The sequence below is a fragment of the Ambystoma mexicanum genome, chromosome 4p, assembly GCF_040938575.1.
Source record: "Ambystoma mexicanum isolate Mex_15411 chromosome 4p, UKY_AmexF1_1, whole genome shotgun sequence".
In the NCBI taxonomy this organism is placed as follows: Eukaryota; Metazoa; Chordata; class Amphibia; order Caudata; family Ambystomatidae; genus Ambystoma; species Ambystoma mexicanum.
The window spans coordinates 159,869,036-159,892,502 of record NC_090927.1 but is presented as its reverse complement, the minus strand read 5'-3'; the positions used below and the strand labels follow the sequence as shown (position 1 = coordinate 159,892,502).

At 51.5% G+C, this 23,467-nt stretch overlaps 1 protein-coding gene across 8 annotated transcripts in view; it reads left to right on the top strand.

The window, feature by feature from the left end:
- OTOF (otoferlin) overlaps nucleotides 1-23,467 on the top strand; it is a 1,702,209-nt gene that overhangs the window by 1,264,701 nt on the left and 414,041 nt on the right. For all 8 annotated transcript variants that reach the window (XM_069605607.1, XM_069605606.1, XM_069605604.1 and 5 more), the window contains 4 exons: nucleotides 369-528; nucleotides 2,431-2,617; nucleotides 5,653-5,839; nucleotides 7,071-7,294. In XM_069605607.1, the coding sequence (XP_069461708.1) occupies nucleotides 369-528; nucleotides 2,431-2,617; nucleotides 5,653-5,839; nucleotides 7,071-7,294 (758 nt within the window). The remainder of the gene's footprint in view (nucleotides 1-368; nucleotides 529-2,430; nucleotides 2,618-5,652; nucleotides 5,840-7,070; nucleotides 7,295-23,467) is intronic.

The following is a 23,467-nucleotide window of genomic DNA, read 5'->3' as shown; positions in this document are numbered from 1 at the left end:
GAGGGTCTCAGTCTCCTTTTTGTTCAGTGTTCAACCTGCACTGCCCGGGCTGCTGCCACAGAGCAGTGGAAAAACATCACCTACCAGCTCTGTGTGATTATTTTCTGTGAAGTTAGGTTATTGAATTTGGCGTTGATTTACCATTCAGAATTATACATTTTAAACATTTGAGCATCTTTCAATGTTGTGCTGTTTGATAGGTTGTGTGTTTTACAATGCTCAAGTGGTGCCAACAATGTATGTTTTGTAATTTCCTGTGATGTCATTGTTATGCTAAGTATTATTTTTTAAACTTGAAAAATCCTACATCTTTTTGGTCACAGAATGTTGGCAAGTATGCTAACATCTGTCTACCATTTCCTGCACAGAACACCAGTTTTACCACAAATGGGCAATTCTGTCGGACCCTGATGACATCACAGCCGGGTTGAAAGGTTACCTGAAGTGTGACATTGCTGTGGTTGGCAAAGGGGACAACATCAAAACTCCACATAAAGCCAACGAGACGGACGAGGATGATATAGAAGGGTGAGTGAATCCACGTGTTAATGTTTCTCTGTCGTCATTGAGTGGGCGTCGGCTTGTCACTGCTGCGGGAAGAGGGTAACGTCACTGACGCTCAACGAGCATGCATTTTAGAGGTTTTCCAGGAAAAAGTAGTCAGTGTGGAACAAATGAGGGTTGGACCTCCCTTAATAAGTAATCTTGATGCGGTATTGAGACGCTTATAAGATGGGCTATGGTTACAGGCTTTGGTTACATGTACCAATGGGGAAAATATCTGTGCCGCAAGATATCACTTCCAAAACATCAGCAGACTTCCTCGAAAGAGCAGCTCTCCGGCCCCAACATCTGCCCGCCCAGAAGTTTGTAAACAGTTTGGACAATCGTGCGGCCAAACGGTTTGTGATTGGTTTAAATAATCCAATTGGAGTAAGGTGAACATTCTGGGCTCCTAACGGAAATGTTAATGCACAGGGCCGGCATCCATTTCTCTGAGTGGACAGATGCTGACCAATCAGCAAATAGGATGGCTCTTCCATGATACTGAGGATGGCTGTTCCGCACATCCCTAGTTATATGCGCCCATGAGCAATAATATCATGAGCTATTAGCCCAAGATACATGATAACACAAGATAAGTCAATGCGCAATAAGCCAGTGGGCCTTTAGCCCATGATACAGGATAATTCAATGTTCAATAAACCCATGAGCCATTAAGCTCATGAGCCATTAGCCCATGATGATGAGATGATTATTCAATGTCAATAAGCTGAACGGTCTTGAGTTCTTTAACCAGGCAGTGCCCCCTTGAGTGTTCTCCCTTCCAATTCTGTGGGTACCTGGTGTATCTTCTGCTGGCTTCATGTGGCCTCAGTAGTTTGACAGTATTAAGTATGGTATGTTTTCTTTCTGTTTATTCCAGCTTTGACTTAATACAATTCCCAACAGGCCGCCTTTTACCCAGCGGCGGCTTGCCAGGGAATAGTGCATGCCTAGTCGTGCATGTGGCTCAGGGAGCAGGTGGTGACAACACCCAAACCTGGTGAGGTCAGGAGGATGGCAGGCCGTGTTCCGGTGCCAAGGGCAAGGACAAAATTCACATTAGATAATTGAGTGGGGTGTGGCCGGAGACCTGGACTGCGGGGGTGTCTTACACATGGAGAGAGAGCAGGAGATGGGGAGGGATGGGTGCTGGGGGCGGGGTGGCCTCCTGTATGTGGCAAAAAGGTGTCTTGCTGCGGCGTGAAAGCTGGGCTTCAGAAAACCTAGCCTGTGGCAAGGCAAGATGAGTACATATTTTCAGGTGAAGAAAGTTAACTTTTAATTATCCTCCATTAAGAGGTATCATGGGGTAATATTTCATGGGTAACATAATGATATGTTTCACACCTTTCTGCCCATCCATGGTACACACCTCAGAAAAAACACCAATTTTGCCTAGTTCTTCGTCGGACTAATGATTTGGACCCAACGGGCTACTTCATTGGCAAAGTTACTACCCGTCGGAATGGTTATGTTTGTTTGAAGACATCTAGGGCTTAATTCATGGAAAGGCTAGCGCGGAGCAAAGTGACTTTGCACTGCCAACAAACACGTTCCACCGGGCCAAATTCACAGAGCGCTGCAAAGTGTATTGGCAAAAATTCCATGAATGAGGCCCTTCTTCAAGCAAACCTCAATTCCTCTGATCTCTCGTAGACCGATGATTCGCAACAGACTCGCCGGCCATCGCGGCATGAGGAAGTGTATGGGCTGCGCTGCCCTGCATTGAAAGATGTGGCTATGAACTGAACCAGACGCGCATCACTGCTGGCCCGCGTGCTGCCTGCGCAGTAGTGTGCAGAGTTTGAGAGCAGCCTGGAACCTGGAAGAGTGTGCTTCTCTGCCATGAAAGATTCATGTGCATTTTTCTTCTCCCTATTTTAGGAACCTGCTTCTTCCTGATGGGGTGCCCTCAGAGAGGCAGTGGGCCCGCTTTTATATTAAGATTTATCGAGCCGAGGGGCTTCCCCGCATGAATACCAGCATCATGGCTAATGTGAAGAAGGCCCTCATTGGAGAAAACAAGGACTTGGTCGACCCCTATGTTCAAGTGTCCTTCGCAGGACAAAAGGTGGGCAACATATTTACCAAAATACCCCTTTGTGTGTCAGGTATATCTATTTAGCCATCTATCTATCCATCTATCTCGCCATCTTTCTATCTATCACGCCAACCATTAAGACATCAATCCATCTGTCTATCGAGCCATCAATCTGTCCATCTACCTATCTAGCCATCTATCTATCTTTCTCTCTTTCTATCCATCTATCTCGCCATCCATCAACAATACATACATCTATCCATCTATCTGGTCATCTATCTATCTATCATCTATCTATCTATCTATCTCTATTTCTATCTATCTATATTTATCATCCATCTAGACATCAATCTATCCATCTATCTCTCCGTCTAGATATCTAGCCATCTATCTATCTACCATCCATCTAGTCTATCTAGCCATCCATCCAGACATCAATCTATCTATCTAGCCATCTACCCAGCCATCTATCTATCCTCTATCCAGCCATCCATCTAGACATCAATCTATCCATCTATCCACCCATCTACCAACCTATAATCTATCTAGCCACCCATCTAGACATCAACCTATCCATCTATCCACCCATCTACCAATCTATCATCTATCTTGCCATCCATCTACACATCAGTCTATCCATCTATCTAGCCATCTATCCATCTCCCTATCTACTTATCTATCTAGCCATCTATCTGACCATCTGTCTATCTATCTTTCTATGTATACATCTATCTAGCCATTCATCTAGACATCAATCTATCCATCTATCTAGCCATCTATCTATATATCTATCTACATATCTATCCATCTATCTATCTACCTTCATCCATCTAACTCCACTCTCTTTCTTTTACTTTCGTTCTATCTCGCTTTGTCTCTCTCTCGCTCTTGCTCTTTTCACTCCTGCCTCTCTTTGCATGTTGTGCTTCCCCTGATCTGTCTGTCTTTTTCTCTCTGAGCACTTATGTGTCTCTTTCTCTCTCTTTCCCTCTGTTTCCATGTTTCTCGTTCCCTTTGTCTCTTACTCTCTAGCTCCCTCGCTTGCAGTCTCTTAACAGTCTGTCAGGGGTGCATAGAAAGCACTGCCCGGGTAGATAATCCACACAGCCCCCATGCGGTACGTTCAAGGTGAGCTATGGGGTAACTATCCCATGCAGTCATAACCCGCAATTAGGTGGTATATCAATAATAGGCGGTAATTAAATGCCTGTGTTTTAACATTGCAACTGTACTGATAAGGAGGCGCTACACTTGCAAGATGAACAGATAATTCCCTACTGGGGTCTTCATAAAGCTTAGGTGGTTTCAAGTAACTACAACTCATGCTGATCACTAAAAAGTCTACCATTCATGTCCACCTTCGCTATTATAGGGGGGCTGGCTTATCGCACCGCACTGATTGGACCATCTCGCTTCTGGATCCCGTCCACCGAATGGGGTAGATAACCAGCCCAGGCATCACAGCACACAGCTGTGTGAAAGTGACAACTACTGAGCAAACCCCGTTGCTTAGTAATCTTGAGCCAGCAACTCAAGGGCATTAACTATTAATAATGGTGTCTCCTGAGAGGTGAGCACTCTTAGTAAAAAACAAAGAAGCAAGAAAAAAGTCAGGGAAAACGAAAGCCCGTTGTTAAATCCAGAAGTTTGGTTAATCCACCAGACGATCATTACCTAAAATGAAATGATCTTTTTAAAACACAAAATGAATGGTTTGCAACATGGGGTATTGTTTCTCTGATGGAGTTAGCTTTTTTTCTGCACCCCATGCTTGAGGTCCCTGTGCTTATGAGTTTATAATCTCCTGCACATAAATGAGGGCACAACCCAACTCTTGATCCCTCCCACTTTGTACTGCTGCAAAAAAGTTAATTTGGTGCGTTGCTAAAACAGTAATGCTTTAGAACCAAGCTCTGGCAAAGCAAACACTCGTGGCTTTTGTGTGGGAATGGAATCTTCATTTTCTAGGCACTGCCATGATGGCACTACCTGGCCCTAAAATAGCGACAGCTGGCCAATGGTGATGGCATTTCAGCAAATTACCGCAGTGTCTGGAAAATACCTACCTAATGCCTATACCAGAGCCAAAACCGCTGGCCTTGCCAATGCCTGTTTTTAGCAGGACTCAGTGCAAGGAAGCACACACTGCTCGTGAAGCAAGTGGCTGGAGCACACTGGATTGAGACATTTTTATTACACCAGAATCTGGTTTATTGCAGTGATTAAGCTTTTACCATTCAGATGGCAGCACTGAAAGCACAGGAGCTAGCTCAAAAGGGGGGTTGTGGGCGACGAGGGGGTGGGGGGACAAGGTACTGGGTGGGAATGGTCAAAGGCATTTGCATAGCTTGGATCAGTCAGTGGGTGGCCAAAATTCCACACAACAGCCATAAGCTGTGCATCCCTCCCACATCCCACCTCTCCCCTGCATTCCCTTCCCATTATAATAGTTTTGGCTTACAGGCAGCGTTTACAGCACCACATAGTAGCCAAAACTAAAAAGAGTCACATATCTATTGCATGATGGTATACTTGAATATCAAGGCCTTGCTTAGGAGGGATGGAGGAGGAGCATGTAAGCATCTCACTCAGATCAGCACTTGCTACCTCCTGCCTGATTCATAAAGTCTAAAAGTGGGGCACATCTGGAGATGGCCGCAGCATCCCCAAGACGCCTCTGAACAAACCCTTATGAATCCCGTTTGCACACGAGCACCTCCAGACTTGCTCAGGTTTTATACTCAGAGCATCTTCCAGGACAGGGATCTGCAGCCTTTGGGTCTCTAGAGGCTTTGAACTACAACTCCCATAAGCCACAGCCAACATGGTCAATGGTGAGGCATCATTGGTGGCTTAGAGATCTCAAGAGCCACAGGTTGCAGACCTCTGCAGCATTTACTTATCTGAGATGCCTACCCGCATCGCATCATTTGGTCCAGTGCAAATCCTTGAGAATCAGCCCCTGTCTGTGCTTAATCACATGTATGCAGATAGCCATTCCATGCTCAAAGCCTTCCTATGTCATAGCCTGACATGCAAATTCTGTTTCCTTTCCCCGGCACCAGGGGAAAACCTCGGTCCAGAAGAGCAGCTACGAGCCCATGTGGAACGAGCAGATCATCTTCACCGACATGTTCCCGCCGCTGTGCAAGCGCATGAAGATCCAAATCCGCGACTCGGACAAGGTGAACGATGTGGCCATCGGGACTCACTTCATCGACCTGCGGAAGATATCCAACGAGGGCGACAAAGGTACGTGACGCACCGGAGGAAGTGCGGAGATCGCCCAATTTATCATAAGTGCTCAGGACAAGATCAACTAGAGAAGCTCCAGACCACAAGCCTAGCCAGATGGATCATTAGAAAAAGGTGGCAAGATAGCTCTGTGAGTGAAACACAAGTAAAAGCCCGCCGTGCTCAGCCTGTAGGTTGCATGTTCGAATCGTGGCAGGGCCGACTCGGTGCTTCATTCTTCCTATGGTGGATAAACTGAGTGCCTGAGTGCCATTATATTGGGTAATATTAACACCTATTATTCCAGGCCTCCGTAGCAAGAGGAATGCATCACGAGGCGCTATAAAAAGGTGTTATTGTTATTCTATTCTGAGAAGCTAGGTAGATAATCCATTGATTCATTGGGAGGCTGCATTAGAATGAACACATCTCACCCAGAATACTCTGTGTGGAAATGTGGAAAGGGCCAAATGAGCAAAGTTAATATATATATATATATATATATATATATATATATATATATATATATATATATATATATATATATATATATATATATATATATATATATATATATATATATGAGCAAGAATACAAATGTTAAACAGACACTGAGCGAGTGCAGATTTAGTGATCACTAATTGTTTAGGTGGTAGCGGGGAGTGATGCGATAGTTGAAGTGACATGGTGTCAGATACCTGCACATAACTACCATTTTATATAAGGTCTTCAATGCCAGTCTTATTATCATTGCAGTTATAAAAATAAATCATTCATTTTTTAGCAGTACATTGTAATCAGGATAATGGGCCTCTTTATAAGTTTGCCGGTCCGGGAACTATGGTACCGGTAAGCATGCCAGTACCGTATTTCCCAGACCAGTAAAGTACGAATTGTGCTCGCGGGGGCCTTTCTGCCCACCAGGTCTGTCCTGGCGGGCAGAAAGGCACCGGCGAGCACAGCATGTTGGATGCATCGGCACCATTATAAACGGTGCCGGCGCATCCATCCTCCCCATTCCCATTCAGCCATATGGGGCGAATCGGAATGGGGAGCATCTTTTTTCTGGCGCCCGCAAATGGGCAATTACGGGGTCTGGCAGGGTTGTAATGACCCGGTAATTGCCCATTTGCAGGCGCTGGTGAAAATCGCAAGTTTGGCGGCAGCTCTGCAGGCAGCTTCCCGTTCTGTTCATCTCATTGGGAGTCACATAATCATACATGTTGTGTATCTCTTTTTCGACTTCTAGGTTTCCTGCCCACCCTGGGCCCCGCCTGGGTGAACATGTATGGCTCCACTCGTAATTACACATTGATGGACGAGCACCAGGACCTGAATGAGGGCCTAGGAGAGGGAGTCTCGTTCCGTGCCCGGCTATTGCTCAGTCTTGCAGTGGAGATCTTGGACACAACCTCTCCTGAACTTACGAGCTCGACAGAGGTCCAAATGGAGCCCACTCCGCCCATCACAGAGGTAAGCATCACCTGGCTGTGCCGCCTACAACCATTTGACCTGCAGCAGGCCTTCAGCGCTTCCTTAACGCCGAAACACGTAGCGACAGTTCCTCAATACATTTTATTTGTATTTATTTATTTATGTGAAAACCCATAGGCATCATGCCACACAAGAACACAAAGGTACATACACAAAAACAGGGCAGGAGAAAGGAGAAAAAAAGAAGAAGCCTGAGAAGAACTAGTTCGACCGTTTTAGCCAAAGAGCAAGGTCTTTAGTGATTTACAGAAGAGCATCAGGTTTACTTCCTGTCGTAGTTCCACGGGTAGAGAGTTCCAGGAACGACCTGCCATGTTAGGAAATGAAGTGCCTAAACCATTTGCCCGTTTGACTATGGGCCAAATTACTGGAGCGTAAGGTTCTTTTAGGCTTGTATATAACCAGCCGGGTTTGCAAGTAAGTTGGGTCTTTCCCGTAGAGGCATCTGTGGATCAATATAGCAGTTTCAAATTGAAAGCGGGCTGCAACCGGGATCCTGCGCATAGCTTGTCTACTGGAGGAGATGCGATCTCTCAGAGGGATACCTTTTATGATGAACTAGCTGGTGTACCCGATGTTGCCCATGGCATGACATCACAGAATGGTCTGATATAAATATTGAATAATGTGGGAGATAGACAGGCTCCCTGGGGCACACCACAGAAGATTGGAGGTGGCTCTGAGTCGGCGTCTGGCTATCGAACTCGGAATAGCCCAGTGGCACCGCAAAGTCAAGCGCCAGTAATTTTGTCAGGTCTGTCAGCAACACGCCAGTTTTACCGGCACGGTTATTGCCAGACCCGTAATGAGGCCCAAGGTGATGCACACGAAACCATGCAGTGAAATGTAAAAGGGGCTACTTACATATTTTTTTATTATTCATTTGCAGAGCACACCCCAAACTGAACTGCCTCCTAATGCAGACCTCTGCATCTCTTTTTGCCACCACAGTAGATTTCAGATTCATTTCAACCTCCAGCTGTTTTTCATTAGCAGCGTCAGTGCTGAAATTCGCTAAAGCTGTCTGCAGTAACTCTGCCTGATTTATAACTGAAGAAACAAATGTCAGGCCCAAGACCTCTCCAAACTCACTTCACCAAGGGAACAGAACCAATATCATAAAATGAAAACGGTGCTCCAAATTAATCTCGGTGGTATTAATTATGTGGTATTCTGTAAAAGTGAAGACACCAGTGGGGGTATTAATGTAAATTGTGCAAGCGCAATCGCAGTTTCTCCATGCGCAAATGTGCTTTGTGCATGCTCAGAGAGAATTAACATTAGCACAAATACATGCATCTGTATTTGTTCTCATGTTTGCGCGTGCGTAAAATGCGTTTGTGCTTACGAATGCTCCATGTTCTGGAGCACAGGTTATGATTTCAGCCTGTTTCATCAAAGGTCAGCACTTATGGCCAAACACAGGGGCTAAATACATAAGGAAACAGACATCCGGCCTGCATAATTTGCACTTGCCCCACATCTACGGTTCCAGAAGCACCTCAAAACCTTCCTCTTTGCTTCTGCTTTCTCTCTCCCTCTCCCTTGCTAATTCTTCGCTGAATCTGCACCGAATCTGCAACTGGGCCACTCTCGCCGACCTCGGTCCTGGGCCCAGCCACTCTGCACTTGCACTGCCTCACTGGCAACCCCTGCTCTGCGGGACTGTCTCTGTATCCCTACAGCCCCCGTTCCCAGCACTTGTCTGCACTTACCTTGCACTTGCCACCAGCTGGCCCTATTCATTTTATTATATATACTTACCTTGTACTGCACTTGCCCCTTCCCCTCCCCTTGCGCTTTGTCCCTTCCCCCTTCCCCTGCACTTGCGCGATCTGAATGACACCTGGCCTAGTAGGATCGTTGTCTGTCTTCCCCCGTCTCCCCCTCCCTGCCTCGTCGCGCCTTGAAACACTTGAAACGCTTGTGTATAGGTGCGTTACAAATGCCATATCATATCATATCATATCAAAAACAAGAACACTTAGACCATGTTGGAACACTCCAAATAACTACAGGCACAAGACGTTTATTTGTATGGTTTAGGTTTGCCAGTTTGGATGTAGAGGTTTGGCCTCATTTGCATTGCCCGGCCACTGCCACGTCATTGTGTTCATGTGCAAAGTGGCTGTGTCTGGCAGTGCACATCCACCCCGCCCATTCAGTTGCACTGGCAGTGTACATTCACCCTGCCCATTCAGTTGCAATCCCAGTGCACATCCACCCAGCCCATTCAGTTGCACTGGCAATGTACATTCACCCTGCCCATTCAGTTGCAATCCCAGTGCACATCCACCCTGCTCGTTCAGTTGCACTGGCAGTGTACATCCACCCTGCCCATTCAGTTGCAATCCCAGTGCACATCCACCCTGCCCATTCAGTTACACTGGAAGTGTACATCCACCCTGTCCATTCAGTTGCACTGGCAGTGCACATTCACCCGCCCATTCAGTTGCACTGGCAGTGCACAGGTGCACTGGCAGTGCACATCCACCCTGCCCATTCAGTTCCTCTGGCAGTGCACATCCACCCGGCCCAATCAGTTGTACTGGCAGTGCACATTCACCTTGCCCATTCCATCCACCCAGCCTATTTAGTTGCACTGTCAGTGCAAATCCACCCTGCCCATTCAGTTACACTGGCAGTGCACAACCACCCTGCCCATTCACTTGCACTTGCAGTGCACATCCATCCTGCCCATTCCGTTGACAGTGCACATCCTCCCTGCCCATTCAGTTGCACTGGCAGTGTACATCCTCCCTACCCATTCACTTCCACTGCCAGTGCACATCCACCCTGCCTATTCAGTTGCACTGGCAGTGTACATCCACCCCGCCCATTCAGTTGCACTGGCATTGCACATACACCCTGCCCATTCAGTTTACACTGGCAGTGCACATGTGCACTGGCAGTGCACATCCACCATGACCATTCAGTAGCACTGGCATCCCACATCCAACCCTGCCCATTACATCCACCCTGACCATTCAGTAGCACTGGCAGTGCACTTCCACCCTGCCCATTCAGTAGTTGTGGCAGTGCACATCCACCCTGTCCATTCAGTTGCACTGGCAGTGCACATCCACCCTGCACATTCAGTTGCACTGGCAGTGCACACAGACCCTGCTCATTCAGTTGCACTGGCAGTGCACATCCACCCTGCCCACTCAGTTGCACTGGCAGTGCACCTCCACACTGCCCATTCAGTTGAACTGGCAGTGTACATGCATCCTGCCCATTCAGTTGCACTGGCAGTGCACATCCACCCTACCCATTCAGTTGCACTGGCAGTGCACATCCAACCCTGCCCATTACATCCACCCTGACCATTCAATAGCACGGGCAGTGCACAGCCACCCTGCCCATTCAGTAGCACTGGCAGTGCACATCCAACCCTGCCCATTACATCCTCCCTTCCCATTTAGTTGCACTGGCAGTGTACATCCACCCTACCCATTCACTTCCACTGCCAGTGCACCTCCACCCTGCCTATTCAGTTGCACTGGCAGTGTACATCCACCCCGCCCATTCAGTTGCACTGCATTGCACATACACCCTGCCCATTCAGTTTACACTGGCAGTGCACATGTGCACTGGCAGTGCACATCCACCCTGACCATTCAGTAGCACTGGCATCCCACATCCAACCCTGCCCATTACATCCACCCTGACCATTCAGTAGCACTGGCAGTGCACTTCCACCCTGCCCATTCAGTAGCACTGGCAGTGCACATCCACCCTGTCCATTCAGTTGCACTGGCAGTGCACACCCACCCTGCCCATTCAGTTGCACTGGCAGTGCACACAGACCCTGCTCATTCAGTTGCACTGGCAGTGCACATCCACCCTGCCCACTCAGTTGCACTGGCAGTGCATCTCCACCCTGCCCATTCAGTTGAACTGGCAGTGTACATGCATCCTGCCCATTCAGTTGCACTGGCAGTGCACATCCACCCTACCCATTCAGTTGCACTGGCAGTGCACATCCAACCCTGCCCATTACATCCACCCTGACTATTCAGTAGCACGGGCAGTGCACAGCCACCCTGCCCATTCAGTTGCACTGGCAGTGCACACCCACCCCACCCATTCAGTTGCACTGGCAGTGCACATCCACCCTGCCCATTCAGTTGCACTGACATTGCACATCCACCCCGCCCATTCAGTTGCACTGCCAGTGCACATCCACCTTGCCCATTCAATTGCACTGGCAGTGCACACCTACCCTGCTCATTCAGTTGCACTGGCAGTGCACATCCACCCTGCCCATTCAGTTGCACTGGCAGTGCACATCCACCCCGCCCATTCAGTTGCACTGACATTGCATATCCACCCCACACATTCAGTTGCACTGGCAGTGCAAATCCACTCTGCTCATTCAGTTGCACTGCCAGTGTACATCCACCCCACCCATTCAGTTGCATTGGCAGTGCATATTCACCCTGCCCATTCAGTTGGCAGCGCACATCCACCCTGCCCATTCAGTTGCACTGGCAGTACACATATACCTGGCCCATTCAGTTGCACTGGCACTGCACATCCACCCTGCCCATTCAGTTGCACTGGCAGTGTGCATAGACCCCACCCATTCAGTTGCACTGGCAGTGCACATCCACCCTGCCCCTTCAGTTGCACTGGCAGTGCACATCCACCCTGACCATTCAGTAGCACTGGCAGCGCACATCCAACCCTGCCCATTACATCCACCCTGACCATTCAGTAGCACGGGCAGTGCACAGCCACCCTGCCCATTCAGTTGCACTGGCAGTGCAGATCCGCCCTGCCCATTCAATTGCACTGGCAGTGCACATCCACCCTCTCCATTCAGTTGCACTGGCAGTACACACCCACCCTGCCCATTCAGTTGCACTGCACACCCACCCTGCTCATTCATTTGCACTGGCAGTGCACACCCACCCTGCCCATTCAGTTGCACTGGCAGTGCACACCCACCCTTCCCATTCAGTTGCACTGGCAGTGCACATCCACCCTGCCCATTCAGTTGCACTGACATTGCACTTCCACCCCACCCATTCAGTTGCACTGCCAGTGCACATCCACCTTGCCCATTCAAATGCACTGGCAGTGCACACCCACCCTGCTCATTCATTTGCACTGGCAGTGCACACCCACCCTGCCCATTCAGCTGCACTGGCAGTGCACACCCACCCTTCCCATTCATTTGCACTGGCAGTGCACATCCACACTGCCCATTCAGTTGCACTGCCAGTGCACTTCCACCCTGCCCATTCAGTTGCACTGACATTGCATATCCACCCCGCACATTCAGTTGCACTGGAGTGCGTTTCCACCCTGCTCATTCAGTTGCACTGGCAGTGTACATCCACCCCGCCAATTCAATTGGCAGTGCACATCCACCATGCCCATTCAGTTGCACTGGCAGTGTACATATTCCCTGCCCATTAAGTTGCACTGGCAGTGCACATCCACCCTGGCCATTCAGTAGCACTGGCATCGCACATGCAACCCTGCCCATTACATCCATCCTGAACATTTAGTAGCACTGGCAGTGCACATCCACCCTGCCCATTCAGTAGCACTGGCAGTGCACATCTACCCTGCCCATTCAGTAGCACTGGCTGTGCACATCCACCCCGCCCATTCAGTTGCACTGCCAGTGCACATCCACCCTGCCCATTCAGTTGCACTGGCAGTGCACATCCACCCTGCTCATTCAGTTGCACTGCCAGTGTACATCCACCCCACCCATTCAGTTGCATTGGCAGTGCATATTCACCCTGCCCATTCAGTTGGCAGCGCACATCCACCCTGCCCATTCAGTTGCACTGGCAGTACACATATACCTGGCCCATTCAGTTGCACTGGCACTGCACATCCACCCCGCCCATTCAGTTGCACTGACATTGCACATCCACCCCGCACATTCAGTTGCACTGGCAGTGTACATCCACCCCGCCCATTCAGTTGCATTGGCAGTGTATATCCACCCTGCCCATTCAGTTGGCAGTGCACATCCACCATGCCCATTCAGTTGCACTGGCAGTGTACATATACCCTGCCCATTAAGTTGCACTGGCAGTGCACATCCACCCTGGCCATTCAGTAGCACTGGCATCGCACATGCAACCCTGCCCATTACATCCACCCTGACCATTCATTAGCACTGGCAGTGCACATCCACACTGCCCATTCAGTAGCACTGGCCATGCACAGCCACCCTGCCCATTCAGTTGCACTGGCAGTGCACATCCACCCTGTCCATTCAGTTGCGCTGGCAGTGCACATCCACCCCGCCCATTCAGTTGCACTGGCAATGCACACCCACCCTGCTCATTCAGTTGCACTGGCAGTGCACATCCACCCTGCCCATTCAGTTGCACTGGCAGTGCACATCCACCCTGACAATTCAGTTGCACTGTCAGTGTACATCCACCCTGCCCATTCAGTTGCACTGGCAGTGCACATCCACCCTGACCATTCAATAGCACTGGCGGCACACATCAAACCCTGCCCATTACATGCACCCTGACCATTCAGTAGCACTGGTAGTGCACATCCACCCTGCCCATTCAGTAGCACTGGCAGTGCACATCAACCCTGCCCATTCAGTAGCACTGGCAGCGCACAACCACTCTGCCCATTCAGTTGAACTGGCAGTGCACATCCACCCTGACCATTCAGTTGCACTGGCAGTGCACATCCACCCTGTCCATTCAGTTGCACTGGCAGTGCACATCCACTCCGCCCATTCAGTTGCACTGGCAGTGCACACCAACCCTGCCCATTCAGTTGCACTGGCAGTGCAGCCCCACCCTGCTCATTCAGTTGCACTGGCAGTGCACATCCACCCTGCCCATTTAGTTGCACTGGCAGTGCACATCCACCCTGCCCATTCAGTTGCACTGACATTGCACATCCACCCCTCCCATTCAGTTGCACTGGCAGTGCACATCCACCCGGCTCATTCAGTTGCACTGTCAGTGTACATCCACCCAGCCCATTCAGTTGCATTGTCAGTGCATATCCACCCTGTCCGTTCAGTTGGCAGTGCATGTCCACCCTGCTCTTTCAGTTGCACTGGCAGTGCACATACACCCTGCCCATTCAGTTGCACTGGCAGTGCACATCCACCCCAACCATTCAATAGCACTGGCAGCACGCATCAAACCCTGCCCATTACATGCACCCTGACCATTCAGTAGCACTGGTAGTGCACATCCACCCTGCCCATTCAGTAGCACTGGCAGTGCACATCAACCCTGCCCATTCAGTAGCACTGGCAGCGCACAACCACTCTGCCCATTCAGTTGAACTGGCAGTGCACATCCACCCTGACCATTCAGTTGCACTGGCAGTGCACATCCACCCTGTCCATTCAGTTGCACTGGCAGTGCACATCCACTCCGCCCATTCAGTTGCACTGGCAGTGCGCCCCCATCCTGCTCATTCAGTTGCACTGGCAGTGCACATCCACCCTGCCCATTCAGTTGCACTGGCATTGCACACCCACCCTTCCCATTCAGTTGCACACGCAGTGCACATCCACCCTGCCCATTCAGTTGCACTGACATTGCACATCCACCCCACCCACTCAGTTGCACTGCCAGTGCACATCCACCTTGCCCATTCAGTTGCACTGGCAGTGCAAATCCACCGTGCCCATTCAGTTGCACTGACATTGCACATCCACCCCACCCATTCAGTTGCACTGCCAGTGTACATTCACCCTGCCCATTCAGTTGCACTGCCAGTGCACATCCACCCTGCCCATTCAGTTGCACTGGCAGTGCACATCCACCCGGCTCATTCAGTTGCACTGTCAGTGTACATCCACCCTGCCCATTCAGTTGCATTGTCAGTGCATATTCACCCTGTCCGTTCAGTTGGCAGTGCACGTCCACCCTGCCCATTTAGTTGCACTGGCAGTGCACATCCACCGTGCCCATTCAGTTGCACTGACATTGCACATCCACCCCACCCATTCAGTTGCACTGCCAGTGTACATTCACCCTGCCCATTCAGTTGCACTGCCAGTGCACATCCACCCTGCCCATTCAGTTGCACTGGCAGTGCACATCCACCCGGCTCATTCAGTTGCACTGTCAGTGTACATCCACCCTGCCCATTCAGTTGCATTGTCAGTGCATATCCACCCTGTCCGTTCAGTTGGCAGTGCACGTCCACCCTGCCCATTCAGTTGCACTGGCAGTGCACATATACCCTGCCCATTCACTTTCACTGGCAGTGCACATCCACCCTGCCCATTCAGTGGCACTGCCAGTGCACTTCCACCCTGCCCATTCAGTGGCACTGCCAGTGCACATCCACCCCGCCCATTCAGGTTGCACTGGCAATGCACATCCACCATGCCCATTCAGTTGCACTGGCAGTGTACATATACCCTGCCCATTAAGTTGCACTGGCAGTGTACATCCACCCTGGCCATTCAGTAGCACTGGCATCGCACATGCAACCCTGCCCATTACATCCACCCTGAACATTTAGTAGCACTGGCAGTGCACATCCACCCTGCCCATTCAGTAGCACTGGCAGTGCACATCCACCCCGCCCATTCAGTTGCACTGCCAGTGCACATCCACCCTGCCTATTCAGTTGCACTGGCAGTGCACATCCACCCTGCTCTTTCAGTTGCACTGGCAGTGCACATACACCCTGCCCATTCAGTTGCACTGGCAGTGCACATCCACCCTGACCATTCAATAGCACTGGCAGCACATATCAAACCCTGCCCATTACATGCACCCTGACCATTCAGTAGCACTGGTAGTGCACATCCACCCTGCCCATTCAGTAGCACTGGCAGTGCACATCAACCCTGCCCATTCAGTAGCACTGGCAGCGCACAACCACTCTGCCCATTCAGTTGAACTGGCAGTGCACATCCACCCTGACCATTCAGTTGCACTGGCAGTGCACATCTACCCTGTCCATTCAGTTGCACTGGCAGTGCACATCCACCCTGCCCATTCAGTTGCACTGGCATTGCACACCCACCCTGCCCATTCAGTTGCACTGGCATTGCACATCCACCCTGCCCATTCAGTTGCACTGACATTGCACATCCACCCCACCCATTCAGTTGCACTGACATTGCACATCCACCCCACCCATTCAGTTGCACTGCCAGTGTACAATCACCCTGCCCATTCAGTTGAACTGCCAGTGCACATCCACCTGGCCAATTCAGTGGCACTGCCAGTGCACTTCCACCCTGCCCATTCAGTGGCACTGCCAGTGCACATCCACCCCGTCCATTCAGGTTGCACTGGCAATGCACATCCACCATGCCCATTCGGTTGCACTGGCAGTGTACATATACCCTGCCCATTAAGTTGCACTGGCAGTGTACTTCCACCCTGGCCATTCAGTAGCACTGGCATCGCACATGCAACCCTGCCCATTACATCCACCCTGAACATTTAGTAGCACTGGCAGTGCACATCCACCCTGCCCATTCAGTAGCACTGGCAGTGCACATCCACCCTGCCCATTCAATAGCACTGGCAGTGCACATCCACCCCGCCCATTCAGTTGCACTGCCAGTGCACATCCACCCTGCCTATTCAGTTGCACTGGCAGTGCACATCCACCCTGCTCTTTCAGTTGCACTGGCAGTGTAATACACCCTGCCCATTCAGTTGCACTGGCAGTGCACATCCACCCTGACCTTTCAATAGCACTGGCAGCACACATCAAACCCTGCCCATTACATGCCCCCTGACCATTCAGTAGCACTGGTAGTGCACATCCACCCTGCCCATTCAGTAGCACTGGCAGTGCACATCAAGCCTGCCCATTCAGTAGCACTGGCAGCGCACAACCACTCTGCCCATTCAGTTGAACTGGCAGTGCACATCCACCCTGACCATTCAGTTGCACTGGCAGTGCACATCCACCCTGTCCATTCAGTTGCACTGGCAGTGCACATCCAATCCGCCCATTCAGTTACGCTGGCAGTGCACACCAACCCTGCCCATTCAGTTGCACTGGCAGTTCACCCCCACCCTGCTCATTCAGTTGCACTGGCAGTGCACATCCACCTTGCCCATTCAGTTGCACTGGCAGTGCGGACCAACCCTGCTCATTCCGTTGCAATGGCAGTGCACATCCACCCTACCCATTTAGTTGCACTGGCAGTGCACATCCACCCTGCCCATTCAGTTGCACTGACATTGCACATCCACCCCACCCATTCAGTTGCACTGCCAGTGTACATTCACCCTGCCCAATCAGTTGCACTGCCAGTGCACATCCACCCCACCCATTCAGTTGCACTGCCAGTGTACATTCACCCTGCCCAATCAGTTGCACTACCAGTGCACATCCACCCTGCCCATTCAGTTGCATTGTCAGTGCATATCCACCCTGCCCATTCAGTTGCACTAGCATTGCACACCCACCCTTCCCATTCAGTTGCACTGGCATTGCACATCCACCCTGCCCATTCAGTTGCACTGACATTGCACATCCACCCCACCCATTCAGTTGCACTGACATTGCACATCCACCCCACCCATTCAGTTGCACTGCCAGTGTACATTCACCCTGCCCATTCAGTTGCACTGCCAGTGCACATCCACCCTGCCCATTCAGTGACACTGCCAGTGCACTTCCACCCTGCCCATTCAGTGGCACTGCCAGTGCACATCCACCCCGCCCATTCAGGTTGCACTGGCAATGCACATCCACCATGCCCATTCGGTTGCACTGGCAGTGTACATATACCCTGCCCATTAAGTTGCACTGGCAGTGTACTTCCACCCTGGCCATTCAGTAGCACTGGCATCGCACATGCAACCCTGCCCATTACATCCACCCTGAACATTTAGTAGCACTGGCAGTGCACATCCACCCTGCCCATTCAGTAGCACTGGCAGTGCACATCCACCCCGCCCATTCAGTTGCACTGCCAGTGCACATCCACCCTGCCTATTCAGTTGCACTGGCAGTGCACATCCACCCTGCTCTTTCAGTTGCACTGGCAGTGTAATACACCCTGCCCATTCAGTTGCACTGGCAGTGCACATCAAACCCTGCCCATTACATGCCCCCTGACCATTCAGTAGCACTGGTAGTGCACATCCACCCTGCCCATTCAGTAGCACTGGCAGTGCACATCAAGCCTGCCCATTCAGTAGCACTGGCAGCGCACAACCACTCTGCCCATTCAGTTGAACTGGCAGTGCACATCCACCCTGACCATTCAGTTGCACTGGCAGTGCACATCCACCCTGTCCATTCATTTGCACTGGCAGTGCACATCCAATCCGCCCATTCAGTTGCGCTGGCAGTGCACACCAACCCTGCCCATTCAGTTGCACTGGCAGTGCACCCCCACCCTGCTCATTCAGTTGCACTGGCAGTGCACATCCACCCTGCCCATTCAGTTGCACTGGCATTGCACACCCACCCTTCCCATTCAGTTGCACTGGCATTGTACATCCACCCCACCCACTCAGTTGAACTGCCAGTGCACATCCACCTTGCCCATTCAGTTGCACTGGCAGTGCGGACCAACCCTGCTCATTCCGTTGCAATGGCAGTGCACATCCACCCTACCCATTTAGTTGCACTGGCAGTGCACATCCACCCTGCCCATTCAGTTGCACTGACATTGCACATCCACCCCACCCATTCAGTTGCACTGCCAGTGTACATTCACCCTGCCCAATCAGTTACACTGCCAGTGCACATCCACCCGGCTCATTCAGTTGCACTGTCAGTGTACATCCACCCTGCCCATTCAGTTGCATTGTCAGTGCATATCCACCCTGTCCGTTCAGTTGGCAGTGCACGTCCACCCTACCCATTCAGTTTCACTGGCAGTGCACATATACCCTGCCCATTCAGTTTCACTGGCAGTGCACATCCACCCTGCCCATTCAGTGGCACTGCCAGTGCACATTCACCCTGCCCATTCAGTGGCACTGCCAGTGCACATCCACCCCACCCATTCAGGTTGCACTGGCAGTGCACATCCACCATGCCCATTCAGTTGCACTGGCAGTGTACATATACCCTGCCCATTAAGTTGCACTGGCAGTGCACATCCACCCTGGCCATTCAGTAGCACTGGCATCGCACATGCAACCCTGCCCATTACATCCACCCTGAACATTTAGTAGCACTGGCAGTGCACATCCACCCTTCCCATTCAGTTGCACTGGCATTGCACATCCACCCACCCATTCAGTTGCACTGACATGGCACATCCACCCGACCCACTCAGTTGAACTGCCAGTGCACATCCACCTTGCCCATTCAGTTGCACTGGCAGTGCAGACCCACCCTGCTCATTCCGTTGCAATGGCAGTGCACATCCACCCTGCCCATTTAGTTGCACTGGCAGTGCACATCCACCCTGCCCATTCAGTTGCACTGACATTGCACATCCACCCCACCCATTCAGTTGCACTGCCAGTGCACATCCACCCGGCTCATTCAGTTGCACTGTCAGTGTACATCCACCCTGCCCATTCAGTTGCATTGTCAGTGCACATATACCCTGCCCATTCAGTTTCACTGGCAGTGCACATCCACCCTGCCCATTCAGTGGCACTACCAGTGCACATCCACCCTGCCCATTCAGTGGCACTACCAGTGCACATCCACCCTGCCCATTCAGTGGCACTGCCAGTGCACATCCACCCCGCCCATTCAGGTTGCACTGGCAGTGCACATCCACCATGCCCATTCAGTTGCACTGGCAGTGTACATATACCCTGCCCATTAAGTTGCACTGGCAGTGCACATCCACCCTGGCCATTCAGTAGCACTGGCATCGCACATGCAACCCTGCCCATTACATCCACCCTGAACATTTAGTAGCGCTGGCAGTGCACATCCACCCTTCCCATTCAGTAGCACTGGCAGTGCACATCCACCCTGCCCATTCAGTTGCACTGGCAGTGCACATCCACCCAGCTCATTCAGTTGCACTGCCAGTGTACATCCACCCCGCCCATTCAGTTGCATTGGCAGTGCATATCCACCCTGCCCATTCAGTTGGCAGTGCACATCCACCCTGCCCATTCAGTTGCACTGTCAGTACACATATACCTGGCCCATTCAGTTGCACTGGCAGTGCACATCCACCCTGACCATTCAGTAGCACTGGCAGTGCACATCCACCCTGTCCATTCAGTTGCACTGGCAGTGCACATCCAATCCGCCCATTCAGTTGCGCTGGCAGTGCACACCAACCCTGCCCATTCAGTTGCACTGGCAGTGCACATCCACCCTGCCCATTCAGTGGCACTGCCAGTGCACATCCACCCCACCCATTCAGGTTGCACTGGCAGTGCACATCCACCATGCTCATTCAGTTGCACTGGCAGTGTACATATACCCTGCCCATTAAGTTACACTGGCAGTGCACATCCACCCTGGCCATTCAGTAGCACTGGCATCGCACATGCAACCCTGCCCATTACATCCACCCTGAACATTTAGTAGCACTGGCAGTGCACATCCACCCTTCCCATTCAGTTGCACTGGCATTGCACATCCACCCTGCCCATTCAGTTGCACTGACATGGCACATCCACCCCACCCACTCAGTTGAACTGCCAGTGCACATCCACCTTGCCCATTCAGTTGCACTGGCAGTGCTGACCCACCCTGCTCATTCCGTTGCAATGGCAGTGCACATCCACCCTGCCCATTTAGTTGCACTGGCAGTGCACATCCACCCTGCCCATTCAGTTGCACTGACATTGCACATCCACCCCACCCATTCAGTTGCACTGCCAGTGCACATCCACCCGGCTCATTCAGTTGCACTGTCAGTGTACATCCACCCTGCCCATTCAGTTGCATTGTCAGTGCATATCCACCCTGTCCGTTCAGTTGGCAGTGCAGATCCACCCTGCCCATTCAGTTTCACTGGCAGTGCACATATACCCTGCCCATTCAGTTTCACTGGCAGTGCACATCCACCCTGCCCATTCAGTGGCACTACCAGTGCACATCCACCCTGCCCATTCAGTGGCACTGGCAGTGCACATCCATCCTGCCCATTCAGTTGCACTGGCAGTGCACATCCACCCAGCTCATTCAGTTGCACTGCCAGTGTACATCCACCCCGCCCATTCAGTTGCATTGGCAGTGCATATCCACCCTGCCCATTCAGTTGGCAGTGCACATCCACCCTGCCCATTCAGTTGCACTGTCAGTACACATATACCTGGCCCATTCAGTTGCACTGGCAGTGCACATCCACCCTGACCATTCAGTAGCACTGGCAGTGCACATCCACCCTGTCCATTCAGTTGCACTGGCAGTGCACATCCAATCCGCCCATTCAGTTGCGCTGGCAGTGCACACCAACCCTGCCCATTCAGTTGCACTGGCAGTGCACATCCACCCTGCCCATTCAGTGGCACTGCCAGTGCACATCCACCCCACCCATTCAGGTTGCACTGGCAGTGCACATCCACCATGCTCATTCAGTTGCACTGGCAGTGTACATATACCCTGCCCATTAAGTTACACTGGCAGTGCACATCCACCCTGGCCATTCAGTAGCACTGGCATCGCACATGCAACCCTGCCCATTACATCCACCCTGAACATTTAGTAGCACTGGCAGTGCACATCCACCCTTCCCATTCAGTTGCACTGGCATTGCACATCCACCCTGCCCATTCAGTTGCACTGACATGGCACATCCACCCCACCCACTCAGTTGAACTGCCAGTGCACATCCACCTTGCCCATTCAGTTGCACTGGCAGTGCTGACCCACCCTGCTCATTCCGTTGCAATGGCAGTGCACATCCACCCTGCCCATTTAGTTGCACTGGCAGTGCACATCCACCCTGCCCATTCAGTTGCACTGACATTGCACATCCACCCCACCCATTCAGTTGCACTGCCAGTGCACATCCACCCGGCTCATTCAGTTGCACTGTCAGTGTACATCCACCCTGCCCATTCAGTTGCATTGTCAGTGCATATCCACCCTGTCCGTTCAGTTGGCAGTGCAGATCCACCCTGCCCATTCAGTTTCACTGGCAGTGCACATATACCCTGCCCATTCAGTTTCACTGGCAGTGCACATCCACCCTGCCCATTCAGTGGCACTACCAGTGCACATCCACCCTGCCCATTCAGTGGCACTGGCAGTGCACATCCATCCTGCCCATTCAGTTGCACTGGCAGTGCACATCCACCCAGCTCATTCAGTTGCACTGCCAGTGTAAATCCACCCCGCCCATTCAGTTGCATTGGCAGTGCATATCCACTCTGCCCATTCAGTTGGCAGTGCAGATCCACCCTGCCCATTCAGTTGCACTGTCAGTACACATATACCTGGCCCATTCAGTTGCACTGGCAGTGCACATCCACCCTGACCATTCAGTAGCATTGGCATCACACATCCAACCCTGCCCATTAAATCCACCATGACCATTCATTAGCACTGGCAGTGCGCATCCACCCTGCCCATTCAGTTGCACTGGCGGTGCACACCCACCCAGCTCATTCAGTTGCACTGGCAGTGCACATCAACCCTGCCCATTCAGTTGCACTGGCATCGCACATGCAACCCTGCCCATTACATCCACCCTGAACATTTAGTAGCACTGGCAGTGCATATCCACCCTGCCCATTCAGTAGCACTGGCAGTGCACATCCACCCTGCCCATTCAGTTGCACTGCCAGTGCACATCCACCCTGCCCATTCAGTTGCACTGGCAGTGCACATCCACCCAGCTCATTCAGTTGCACTGCCAGTGTACATCCACCCCGCCCATTCAGTTGCATTGGCAGTGCATATCCACCCGGCCCATTCAGTTGGCAGTGCACATCCACCCTGCCCATTCAGTTGCACTGTCAGTACACATATACCTGGCCCATACAGTTGCAATGGCAGTGCACATCCACCCTACCCATTTAGTTGCACTGGCAGTGCACATCCACCCTGCCCATTCAGTTGCACTGACATTGCACATCCACCCCACCCATTCAGTTGCACTGCCAGTGTACATTCACCCTGCCCAATCAGTTGCACTGCCAGTGCACATCCACCCGGCTCATTCAGTTGCACTGTCAGTGTACATCCACCCTGCCCATTCAGTTGCATTGTCAGTGCATATCCACCCTGCCCATTCAGTTGCACTGGCATTGCACACCCACCCTTCCCATTCAG